The 13,813-nt window shown below is 38.7% G+C and overlaps 1 protein-coding gene across 4 annotated transcripts in view; it reads left to right on the forward strand.

Annotated features, from left to right (window-relative positions):
- LOC117171935 (protein neuralized) overlaps positions 1–13,813 on the forward strand; it is a 176,837-nt gene that overhangs the window by 149,154 nt on the left and 13,870 nt on the right. Inside the window, exon 1 of one of the 4 annotated variants that reach the window (XM_033359603.1) lies at positions 740–1,354. The exons of 2 other annotated variants lie outside the window; for them this stretch is intronic. In XM_033359603.1, coding sequence (XP_033215494.1) covers positions 1,096–1,354 — 259 coding nt within the window. In that variant the 5' untranslated portion in view covers positions 740–1,095. Of the gene's footprint in view, positions 1–739; positions 1,355–12,390; positions 12,841–13,813 lie in introns of those variants that run through there. One more of the 4 variants, XM_033359604.1, reaches the window with a different exon arrangement.

A 13,813-nucleotide genomic window follows, 5' to 3' on the forward strand; every position in this document is an offset into this window, starting at 1 on the left:
ATTCATGGTTTATGCTATTAAGATGATTTTAGTTTAAAGTGTTTTAAGGAAAGGTACATTCGCGATAAACAAAGTAAGAACTAATTAAAATACACAAGAGGATTCTCTAAATCTTATTTTAACATAGATCATAGTGGAGATATCCGATAAACAGTAAAAAGTCGGTCAATACTAGAAAAAAGTTCATCAACGTTTAGTATAAATAGAACAACGAATTAATTCTTGCCCTAACTGTTTCAAAAAAAATTTTGTTTACCCCTTTCCCTAAATTATTTAAACAAACACATATCTTATATATGTTATTGTTCAAACTCTTATAATAAAATTTATCAATACTCCTTTTTATTTAAATTATCAAATCTATGGGAATAATGTGATACTCTAGTTTCCTGCTCAACTTAGCCCGAATCTAAACCTGAATCCCAGACTAGAAGTCTACTTGGAAGTCTTTTTCTGCGTAGTGATAGCAATTTTATTCAATGAGAGAACTCCTAGCAACGCAAGATATCAGCAAGGACGGGGTCGTCTGACCTCCCTTCGAACAGGGTAGCCCGGTGCGTTCAGGTAAGGGCAGCTGTCCACCAGGTGCCTACCTTCCCTCCTCCCTATCTGATCGTGAAGTTCCAGCGGGAGTGGGAATCCTCGTTTTCCCATTGGTTTCTGGCTCGCGCGCGTCTCGGCGATACCCCTGGCTCCCGTCTGTGAAGTCGTCAGTAGACCCTGGGCTCTCGAAGAGCAATCAGACGTTGTAGCAGCACGTGGCTGCGTTTGTTTTCTCTCTTAGTAACACGCGACGTCGCAAAGGTTAGGTCCCTCTTCGGAACCAGTCCCCAGTTGTCTTCTTCCTACGTCTCCTTGGTTCCTTCGCGAGCACGTGCTCCATTCTACCATGGACAACCGGCGAGTCCAAGTAGCACGTATCTAGTCACGCGACAGTTTACTTTATAAGGGTGGTTTTCTTCAAATTACGGTGAAACTTCTTGACAGTGGCTCGGAATATCTGATAATCAGTACATTCCGCAAAACATAAGTGAGAAGTGGGGTGTCTTCAGAATCATACTCCTTTTCTCTCAAGTCGAGGAAACGTTAGCATTCATGGGGGTGTCCGGCGAGTGTGTGGTCAAAGGTGCTGGCAGCAAAAGCCACCCTTGTCATTGCTGTGGACACGCAGCAAACGCGAGCTCCAGTGTTCCGCTGCATCACAATCATCATCACCATCACCAACATCATCACGATCATCATCACTTGAAGAACCAAGTGGAGGCTAATCAGAACACTAGTGATACCAAGATTTTGGCACCCTTGCGCAGCAAGATGCGAGTGCTGAAGAAACTCAAACGCAAAATGGGCCTAGGTGAGCCAATTTGCTGATTTTTTATTACAGGTGTTTCTATTGCATGCTGTGTTTCCTACTCGATCATGGGAAACACTTTCGCGCCTCAACCCAAGCCTCTGACCTTCTGCAGATTGCAATTTATTATGGAGTTTCGTCATCCCGATTAGCGATCAGTTGCAGATATTGCATTATTGCAGGTACCATTGTTCCAGGATGTATGCAGTCTTTGTAGGGTGATATAATTGTGATAGAAGTTATCTAGAAAGAGAAAACTATTTTTTAATTTTTAGGGATGCGCCATAAATCACTATTTACCATGTGTATTATCTTGCTTTATACGTTGAAACATAACTTCCAATGAGTATTTAAAATTGTCGATCTGCAAAACTCTTAGTACCAAAATTTCTTAATAAATTATAAATTAAATTAATTTCCTAGTAAATTATTTCTACTATTTACATGAAAGTGGTATTTTTCTCTTCATACGATACAACTATTTACATAACGTTCCAATTGCATGCCAGCAATGTATATTTTACTGACTTACATGGGTAAAGTTTCTATACGCATGACTACTATTATCGACAACCTTTTCACATTTTCATAGCAAATGAAATTAAAAGCAACGTAAAATGAGAGCATCTGAAAGATCAAAGCACCCTATCATATATTCCCTTTCCTTCTTTAGGAAATACTCATCCCTAACAACGGAGCGTTCTACTTCAGCTATTTTTTTTTAGGTTGCCCGCGAATATACAAGCCCAAGAAAACTTTAAGAACTCTCAAACTGACCGACTTTCCCGCAATGCATGATTTACCCTCATTGCTTGGCACGAACTCGTGTTTTCTTCCCTTGTGTATTTTCGCCGTCCATCCGATACTTTTGTGAGCCGCGACCCTCTTTATTATCCTTCTGGCAGCCATTGTGGTTCGACCCTCCCGTTTCATTTCCTTGCAAGCTTTTGTTTTCAGTTGCGAAACTCGGGAAGTTTGATAATTTCGATACATTTGATTGCAAAAGCAAATGTCTGAGTCGAATCGGTAAAGCGCGACGGAACCAATAACTGTGAATAGGGTATCTAACAACAAAGCGGAGGAAATTCTTGGTTCAATAATGGTTGTTAATGATTGTGTTTGTAAATGCACAATGATGCATTCCTCGATCATTGTGCAATTATTAATTGCTAACAGCTATTTAACTTTCTACCCCTTTCAGTTATAAATATATTGCATAAAGCAATTAATCATTGCATGGTAATTCTAGAAAGTTTGGAGAAAATTTATATCTGTTTGTATCGCGTTCCTCCATATTTTATTTGGTATGCATAAATTTAGATTCAATGAACTCTGAAGAGAACTTAGGAGTTAATGCTTTATGCCGTTGTTTAAAATAGAAGGTCAAAGGGCCATTAAATGACTAAGGATTTTCTATCCATGAGTCGCTGCAGTAAGAAGCAACGGTTTTTCTCGGCCGGGAGGTAAGGTGCATGAGACGACCAACGCTCAGTACAACCCATTACTGCTATAGTTTACTTTGTGGGAGACCTCGAGTTCACTCGCGTAAAAGCATCCATTCAGAATACAGAATACCCTCTTCTTCCTCTTTTTCTAGTTGTAAATACACTTGCGTGTGCGCCAAGCGTTCAGACTCAGCTTATCTTTAAATTGGGCGTCTTCTAGATTCTCGAAACAGAAGATGAAGAATTGAAAGAGAAAATAGTCCCTTCTGTGAAAAAGGCTTTTGTTTCTATTTCCTGTCGAAATCGCAAGGTAGTTCAACAGGTTGCCGATAATCACTTAACTATCTTCATATTCTGAAATGTTCTGTATAATTTAAATATTCTCGATAACGTGCTCAAATTATATATGATACTAAATTTAAATAGTCTTTTCCCTAAGGTTGAGAAACTTTTCGTCTATTTCTAACCACCTATTCCCCAAGAGGCCAGATGTTCCGAAACGCACCCTCCTACTTTGCACCCCCGCTTCCTTCGTTCACCCCCGTCCGTATAACGAGATTTGTTGCGCGCAGACAAACAGCTGACGATACTGCCTTTAAATTTTAGGACTCATGTGTACCTGAGTCACCTAGAGGTTCTCATCCCAAATTTAAGATTCAACCTGACCAATATAATTCTCTTAAGTTTTTCCGGGAACCGATTTTTTAAAACCGAATATGGCCCTACCTGGATACTTATGATGCTCGGGGTATTTATAAAAAAATCGTGGATCAGATATCGAATGTTTAAGCTGATAAATTATCTTCCTGTAGTAGATTAACTTGCTTAGTTTCTTCACGTTTCTTATTTGCATTTACTACTTTTGGGGATTGTATACTTTTTAATAAAGAAGAAGGAAAGTGGAGGTAAATATCTGTCAGTTGAGTCTACTGAAGGGGTTATTAAGACAGAGGAGGATTGGTAATAAGATAAAGATTTTTGCTTCTTATCGTATCAGAGAGAGTTCTTCTTTCATCCTCACGCCTTCCGTTACATTCTTTTCAACTTTTTGTACCATGAATCATTCCTCAGAGAATCTCAGTCCAGGATTTTCATAACAGGTGGAGTTCCTGTCTAAACTTGAATTATGTATTGCAAAATGTATTCCCAAATAAATCAATTAGAAACAGATAACTGTTTTTAAGTTCTTAAGAAGGGGAATTGCATTCTCGGTGGATGTATCCTCTTACGGAGCGTTCACATATTACGTAATGTTTAAAAAAGGTTAAATATAACTTTTAGCGGCTGTTTTCAGGTGATTTATCTATTATTAAGGTTTATTAATTTTCTATGTCGAAGGGAATTTTACGGTCTGTTACATGGTTAAGAGGGGGTTAAAAAAGTCGAAAATAACGTTGCGTGATATGTGAACTTCCCCTTATAAGGAAGTAATTTATGTATTGGATTCAAATTTGACTGTAGTGGTAGATCGTAGTTAATAAGGTGGTGCAAAATGTAGAAGCAAATGACCCGGAAACTGTCGGTTGGCTTTGGAATTGAATAGCTGGGTTTGGAGGAGGTTGAGTTTGTAAGATATGTTTGTCCATGTACCCTCTTCGCCTCTCATCGACAATCACTGACCATCCTCACCCGTCCATATACACTTACCAGGTCTCTCTTCGCCTGTGACGTCACTTTTGAGCATAACCTGTCTTTGTTCCCACACATGCCATTTCTTGAACCGGTTTATCATGTTCTGTATTACCTATCAGCTGTAGACTACAAGTATGTATATATGCATTATACAATATATACAGTAAAGTGTAAACAAACATACATACCAGCGAATCAGAGCTTGGACTTTCCGACTGAGTTCATACTATATTCCAGAGCAATTGTGCAGTATAGGGGAATTAATTAATCTTCACGTTATTAGACAATACTATCTTAGAATAAAAGTAGTAGAGAGGTGTAACTGCAATCTGGAGAATAGAGATTGAAGGATGTTTTGTGAGCAGGTATAAGAAAGTTATCTGATAACGAAAAAATGATAGTATCTTGTTCACATCTTCATGAAATCTTAAGTATTCAGTGCTTGGTGAGTCCTCGTATCGCATCTGGTATTTATGTTCATCCTACTTGCATATTTCCTGGAATTTTTGATCTTCGGTCAAAAATAATCCTTACCTGACCAAAGATATTTTTCCTGTATGTCTTCTCAATTTGCATAAACAATAAAGATAATAAAAAATATAATTGCACTAGAAGAGAGTACGTTAAATTCTTTAATTTTAAACAATAAACTATGCTTTTATTTGCGTTTCATCTTTCTTGTTTGCTCAAATAGCACAATATAAAGCCGTATCTTCCTTATGTTTTCTCCGTGGACAAATGGCTTTACGAGTTTCATTTCGAAACAGCAAAATGGTGCTATCGAGAGCGGAAACGAGCTAGAATCCCGGCCGGAAGTCGATGTCGAGAGGCAAGTACCTGAAGCGGGAGACACACTCGTGGATACGTTCTTCCTAAACGTTTTTTCAGCTCTAGACAGAAACGCCTTTGAGGCTTTTCTTTTTCTTTAATGGCTCACATATTTCAGAAGTACTCGACAGAGGCAGTGAGGATTATCTTTGCTCATTTTAAAGTAGAAAATTCAGGAAATAAGGTCTGTGCACACCCCAGCACGTGCGTCGATCCTCGACGCAGCGGAAATGCTGTCGGAGGCTGATGCAGGTAATGTAAACTTCAGCAAGCAGGTTATAAAAGTCAGCCAGCTCGAACGCGTCAGAAATTAAACAAGAACGGATTAGGAACCATTTTTTTTATATCAAAATCCTATTTGTAAATTGTTAATGCGGTACTAATGACGATGACAAGTCTTTCACTGGCGTGATAGTAGTAACACTCTTTTAAAATAGGTGTTCTGCCTTTCATCAATCGCAGTGTATAACCGGTTTCATCCTCGGATATGTATGACTTTGATATATCAAAATGATTACAAAATAACAAACTTCTTGTTTGTCACTGTTGAGCATCTGTCGAGATTCAAGAATCGTGTTTGGAGGAGGATGTTGCTGCTATCAAGCACTCATAAAAGCCAGAATCTAGATTCGGCTTAGGTTCTCCAGATGTCTTCCCAGATTCTCCGATAGACTGTTTAACTTTTGAGCCAAGGGATCGTCCATAATTATAGTTACGCATTTGTCTTTTGTCTCCATTGGTATCACACTTTTCTGAACAAAATTTTAATCAGAAGAGTGTAATGTTATGTTTTATATCTAGATAAAAAAAATATGGGTGTTAAAATTGTAGTCTGAAGAGAGTTGAAATATTTTGTTTACGAAAGAAAAGTACATGATGGAATATCTTGCTATAGCCTGTTGCGGTTTACCGAGGCTGCTTTTTTGAGAGCTCATATCTACAACCCCTCGAATGCTCTATTACCCCCAGGAGTACTCGTCACTGCCAACGGTCTATTTATAATGGAACAAATGTTGAGATATCGCTTTTTATGTACGTTTCAAATTTTTCCAGTTTCTTAACTTTATAACTGATCGATAAATAATAATACTATTTAATTTTGTTGTTTATTTCCATAAATTTATTAAGTATATCATATTTTAATGGCATTTATTTGTGGGAACGAATTCTTTCTTTTCTTTAATGTAGCTCTAAAAAATGAATTTACTGATCAAATCACGTCCTATAAATAAAAAAAGTATTGGATCCAGTACTCTTTCCCAATGAAGAATTAGATTTCCAGTACTTATTCATGATAAATGTATTAGATCTAATACTTACCAATTCTTCTTTTTTATCATACACAATTATATGAAAGTTTTATTTAAAAAAATGTTACTACTGCATTTTTGATCACGGATTCGTGAAGGCCTTTTTGGTTTTAACTCATTGTCAGTGTACTGACTTTTTAAGGGGTTATTCGCAACCCCAACACTCAGATTAGATATTACTCCGGGGAGTGCGTAGTGAGCCTCTCGACTTTAATGGAACAAATGTTGCTACATAGTGAAGCTCTTTGCGACCGCGCGATTTGGACCCAAATAAAAAAACGTTATTTTGTCGCCCACACGGCGAAACTTCTCAAATGCCAATCTATGTTCACGAATAAGAGTTTATTTGCATTCAATAAATTGCTATTTTTACATATATTTTACCTACAATTTCTTTTATATAAATCTTTTTGATTTACAGATGAATTAACCTCGAAATAAAATACTTGTTAGAATATAGAAAAAAACTTCTCCAATCGATAAAGTACATATATAAATATTTAGTAGGATTCTTTGACATTTAGAAAGTGTATCTTTACTTTTATAAATCTCATTTTTACGAGAAATACTGTTTGATATGCTTGGGCGTTTTAATCACATTGACCTTGGCGATAGTCGACCGGAAATCAGATGATACATGATTCCTACAGTGACTCAAATGTCGTTATCTTCGCCCACCTTTCATGAAGTCAGAAAAGCTAATTCGACCCACACGCAATTTAAGTCCAGGCGCCATTCAGCTTGTTGATTGAGAAAGTCAATGACTGAATGGGGGAAGGAGATGATTTAATTGCTACGAGTCAAAGGGCAATACGACCACAACGTGACTGTAATCAGTATCTTTTTTATGTCTCTCAAGGCTCAGAACTTCTACTCGTTTTCTCAGTTTATTGTTCCACTCGAGATTCCCACTCTTAATGATAACGTACGGCAAGCTTATCCACAAATCTAAAAGATAAGCAATACAATAAATAAAGATGGGAATGTAAGTAAAACTAAAGGAATTTTTTAATCTAATTAATAGCTTTCTCGATTGAAACTACATCATCGATTTAACTAAGTCAAACAATTTAGACATGCGAAAGTTCGTCTGCTATAAACCGTGGGAGCTAGAACATGTCTCCTGGAACAGATTTATGTTTCCTCAAGTCCACCCGTAACATGCATCGATTCTTCTCTCATTTCATGGATATCTAGAACAGCTGTTCCTTGTTTAAATCACTTGTAGAAGCGAACTCGTTGGAAAAAGATCGCAGTTATTTCTGTACTGAATCTGTTCCACCCATCATGCTAATGACGCTAATGCAAGGAAGTAATTTTATAACAAGTCTGAATAAAAATTTTTAATATAAAAATTACTGAATAAGGCTGTTTATAATGCGCGATTTTTGTATTGCTTGACAGACGCGATTACACGTAATTTCACTTTACGATCAACCTAACAGGGTCATGGAGACTGAATACGCTTCTTCATTCTAAGAATTGACTTTATGTCTTGCACAGTGGAAGCTTTGAGGTAATTAGATTGCGATTAGTGGATGAATAGTAAAAAATTTATCGGTGGAGATGGAATCGGTGATTGAATAATGCGGGGTCATTAGTTTTCCTGATTGAGCCAATTACTTAATCAAACCAGTTGCCTTCCGGAATAGAAGAAACTACTTCTTTCTTTCTTAAGTAATTGATTCTCGTCTCTCGAATTACGAGAGGCAATAAGAATCAAATGAATCGGACAACTAGCGTTGATTTAAAGTTAAAACGCTATGTGAGTTTGCGGCACTTGGTTGTTTTTCCCGTCAGGAGAAGAAAATCTGACGAAAGTCGCAGAAAGATAGGAGGGGCTACTAATTAAAAGTTGAATCTTGTATTGTTATGGTTGAGAGTCACTATACATCGTTGACCCCGCGGAAACTGGGAAAGTTTCTGGGCACTCCTGCGCAACCAATGAGGGAAGGGAGTCAGGGAAAGAGGTAGAGATGTTCAGGTCGTTGTCTTAATAGTTAATATCTCTCGACTTGTACGGGGGTCAGTCTTCATGTTATGTCTTTCTTTCTCTTTGTCCACTGTCGACTCTGACTAGCACTTCCCATAACCATAACGCTGCCCACTATTAATGACTCACTTGACCCTGAAAGTTTTACTAAAATCATGACGCAATTCTTTCTTAAATTAATATTTTATCTCAAGAATTTTACAAAGATTTTTAAATAGATTTTATAGTCGAGATCTAGACTCTAGATAGAGATTGTACAGGGAATAGTTAGTATCCTGGGGTGAATTCCTACACCAGGAATGGCTTCCTTTCATTCGATCCCTTCCTTCCTAAGGGGAACTGATCCTTCCTTCCTTCCCAGGATTCGACGAAAAAAATCGTGTGGGGAGAAATGTTACGGATGTTCGTGGGAATTCACATGTAAATCCCCTTCTGTAAGGTGTTTTCGATTGCATAGAAATTTAAAGCTGACCATGTGTCCTAGATAGCAAAACATTCTAGACGCTTGTTGCTTTGTTGGCAAGAACAATTATTTAAACTAAAAAGGGTGAATGGAAATTGCAATGAAAAGGTTGCTAAGATCTGCTAGTTTCTCTTTGGTAACAATTAGTTACAACTCTCTTAAAAATGTCGTATGTTTATTCACATTTCTTATAGATTATACACACATGTTCAACTTTTGGTCTTACTTTCTCCCAAATTGTCCATCACCTGGTTAACTGCCTTCCATCTGGCATAACATCAAGTAATGAAGTATCTTGGATACAAAGCAGAAATCCTTAAACGCTTAAACCCCTTGTCCCCTTTTTATGGTTTATCTAAGTCTAAGACCATATCAGGGCTCCCCAGAAGCCATATGCACAACTGTATAAACTATACATATATATTTGTATATAGTACACACGGCGTGCATATCGTTATCAACCCCCTGACAACAGCCAGTCTGGTGTCGAGGCACGATCGATACAGCTTCTATTGCAATATCTGCGCGTAAACCCCATAGGTGGGGGATATCAAGAGTCGGTCGGTTCCATGGAAATTCTATAGGAAACTGCACCTCTATAGGAAATGCGTACTCCCTCTATACCTGTATATGTATATATACTGCACCCAATCCGACGCCTTTGATTCTACCAGACGATAAAAAAAATTCACGTCATTTTATTTATCTCTTGCGTCCGGTGTCCAGGATTTACTCAAGTATTATTCGAAAAATTCTTGAAATACGAGGAAATAAAATAATAGCATAAAGTCAAATAAATTAATTTGTTTTTGTAATTCTTTGTCAGTATAACTTCTAGATTTTTTCAAGTTATGTTTAATCAAGCACGTGTATAATTTCGCAAAAGGTTCTACCAAAAGCGGAAGAATATGCTTTTGATGGTGATTATAGGCAGTAGTCCATATATGCTGCTGATGTCCCGCAGCGAAATAGTGAGCAGTCAGGCGTAAAAAAGCGGCAAATTTGGGAGTTTTGACGCATGCATATTTTATGCCGAACACAATGTGTTCATACATGATCCATCAGACGATTGTGACGTTTATCGCTCTTTCGGAAAATCTATTGTTGATCGAGTATTACGCATTATAATAAAACGCTGCTAATAACTGATGAGTATATTATATTCGAAGGGCTGAAAAGTGGATACTAGAATCCTGCAACATGATGGATTTGCATTATTTGCGGTTCATTATGAATTTTATCCAATGCCAAAATTAATAATTGTTAGTAAAAATCTTATGATGTGGTAAGAAGTATCTACAAAGTACGACATCATACACGCCTGACTGCAAGTTTGGATAAATTAATCATTTTTAAAATTTTCAAATGGGTCTCATCTTTAGAGAATTTCTGAATTTTGAAAATTATATTTGACTCATTTTCCTGTACTTTTCACCGAAACTATTTAAGCATTTGTTGGTACTGTTTTTATTCATAGATTTGGCACAGGGTTAAACGTGATGAAAAAGCTGAAAACTTTAGTCACGTGTTTCAATATTTAAAATTCTGTTTGAAAGTGAAGTGTTAAGTGATTCCATAATAAATATTGGCAAATGTTAGATTATTGATTTAGTAATGTACCTAAACTCTCAGTCAGCAATGTATTATTATTATGTTAAACCAGATTTTTCCCCTTTCTGTAAAATAACATGAAGAACTTTGATCTTGTACCCTTTTCAGAGTCCTCGAGAGTACGAAGGGGTTGAGATTCTCTCTAATGAAAGGTTAATAAGGTAGAAAGCAGGAGAAATCCTGGAGCTGTAATTATTCAATTTCACTTAAATAATTCTGGACCAGAGCGCGGCGCAAGGTTTAACTTGAAAATCGAGCCTGTTAGGATACAGAGGGATGTAGGCAGAGGTGGACAACGGGGGTAGGATCAAATGCTTGGAGAACTATCGATCGAAGCGAGCGAACCGTGAGCATTTTCGAGGGTGCAGGAATTTTGGTTGGAGGGGGTTGGGAGAGAGAAAGAGAGAGGTGATGGGATGACTAGAGAATGAGAGAGAAAGAGAGGGGTGATTTTGGTTGGAGAGAGATGGTGGCATAGAAGGATCAGAAATCCTTTGTCAGGGATCTCTGGGCCCTTCTTCCAATAGATTGATTCCTACGCCATTGCAGTAAGCCCGGTGCTTGTTGGGTTCCTGGGCCAGGTGGCACGCAACCGTCGTTTCGGCATCCCCTATTCGTAACTGCGTCACGCCTGCATGGCAGCTGCACATACGACTTGGATATACGTTCTAACTTCTTTGAGTGACGAGCATACCCTTACAGGAGGAACTAAACCATTACAGAATCAAAAAGTCCACTATGAGAATGATTTCACGAAATTTTGTACTATTCAGGACTTGTTTCACCTAAGACTCTAACGAATGGGTCGTTGCTTCTTAGGGTGCAGCTAGCTACCTCCTAGCAATCTTCATCGAAGTTAATTGCGAAGGGAGTTCCGTGTCTGTGCTTCTAGCAATGCATTCTTCCGTATTCCGTACCTGCTAATTTCGTAATCTTCGACACGACCTGTGAGAAAACGAAGTTAGGTGGCAATAAACTGAGCCTCGTTATTTTCTAGGAATGTTAGATGCTAGGACTGTGTGATCCATTAGCACGGAAAAGCGTCGGGTAGTAACCGAGCTTCTTTACGATATTTTACAATTCAGTGAAATGTTTATTAGTACTCTCCTATGTCGTGGGATTTACATTTAGTCTGGTAGACCATGAAATCTTTGCACAAGAGAATACATACATTTTTCTTATCCTGTTTTGAAGGTCTCGGTTCACTATGCTCAAATAATACCGCCGAATATGGAGATGAACCAATAGGATAGTTAAACTACCTGGAAACAAATACCAGATGTCTTACTGTTTTAATACGCTAGCGGCTAGAAACTCGCCTCTCTGACGGCCCCTGCTAAAAATAAGTAAGATACCTTTAGAAATACCCGAGCACCTTTGAAAATTCGATCCAAGAAACTCCGCAACCAAAAATTGTTTGGTAATTACAGAAATTTCAAATTGCATCATTGTAGGTTGGCGAAAAGTGACTACTTGTTGATGAAAATGACAGGAGGGAGATAAGGTTACGGGCCGATGATATCAAGGATCCGATATCTTTGTTCGAAGCTGTCATTAGCATTGGGTGTAGTATGCCAACAAGCGCCTCTATGGCACGCAGGATATACGATGGTGGCACACTGACAAGACGCACACAATGGCAGCCGGTGGACGGGGCCCCACGGCAGCTGGGGCGTTTGGTTCTCGAACGCCAGTCGTAGTACTGGCGTCGTTCAAGCTGCCCGCCTTTTCCTTAAAGTCCGTGGAGAATATCGTTGGGCGGGAATGCTTCTTGCTTTCTCGCAAGAATTAATCTCATCATCCCGTAAATCGTACTGGGAATCTTGAATGGATTTTCTACGCTCTGTTTTCGAATTGTCGTGTACGGTCTTCAGCCGCCATCTTTGATTACTTAGGAGGGTGCTTCCGGTTCCTCTCACATCTTCTGGAGAACCGCGAATTTTTGACTGAACTGGGTGAATGTTCAAGTTGATTTCGACCTAGGGGAGTGAGGAAAACATTGCTGGGTGCGGTTCTTTCGGCTTCGCGTAGAGTTCAAGAGGCACGTTCGTTTCGGTCGTTAGTTCTTCGCACATTCTAACCGCGTGCTTGGACACGCTGACGTCAGGACCCAATGTCTCTTTCCTGCCAACGACCCAGGAAGCTGACTATCGGAAGGGCTACCAGGGTGGCTCGCCTCAGGCTCTCCTCTAACTCTAACGGCACGGGTGAGTATCTTCACTATAGTATATAGTGCACACGCCTCTATGCCCGACCTCTACCTTTCTTCCACGACCTACCTCTCACCATAAATCTAGGCCTGCATAATATTATGGCGAATTTTAGATGGTCCCTTAGATTAAGGCTCGGCTCATCGTTAGGGAATCGTTGAACCCAAAACTGTTGATTTCGGTATTATATTAGATATGGGTTATATAAAGCCCTATAGGCTTACAGTATTGCTTCTTTAAAAAAAAAGTAGAATTTGCTGACCACGAAGAAGATTTCCATTGAGTACTTGACCTAGTTTTCTAAGGTTTGTTTTCAATCTTCACGAAGGCACGTGCTGCTTTGTCCCACTAGAAGTGGAATTTCATTAAGGTGTTCGTTAGCAGCTGTGGCCTAGTCTTGTCTCATAGGCGAATTCGCTTGTCTATTTCCCCTCAAATAAGCCTTGAAAAACTTAACTTGTTAATTTACTTATTTGAGATGGCATAAGTTTAGATTATTGTCAAACCTATAATATGAATATTAAACTCTAAATTGCATTAAAATTTAAAAAAAATTAAAGTCTGAACAGCGAATTAAAATTCTTGTTATAAGCCGATTTGCATTCAAAGGCATCGATAAACTATGTATGTGCCTTTTAGCCTCTTTGAATAGCCACCCCTTGTAATAAGGGGGTGGCTCGGGTCGTTAACCGATCAAACGATTCGTTCCCTCAGCATTTTTTTTCGTGCATCCCCTTCGCTGATGGAGAAAGAGTCCATGCATGTTGAATCCATTACTTTGGATGATCGCTCCTGACAGGCTGGTGCTTTGGCATCGATACACCCCCGCAACTATGGTTACGTGCGAAATGACAGATGCTGCAACCGCAGAGATGCAACCACCCTCACATAAGCAACTTAGCTCTTAAGAGAGGGATTAAAATTGTAGCAAACCCCTAACTTCGTTAATCCAATTGTTCGTGTTTGGTCA

The sequence above is a fragment of the Belonocnema kinseyi genome, chromosome 4 (genome assembly GCF_010883055.1).
Source record: "Belonocnema kinseyi isolate 2016_QV_RU_SX_M_011 chromosome 4, B_treatae_v1, whole genome shotgun sequence".
Classification (NCBI taxonomy): domain Eukaryota; kingdom Metazoa; phylum Arthropoda; class Insecta; order Hymenoptera; family Cynipidae; genus Belonocnema; species Belonocnema kinseyi.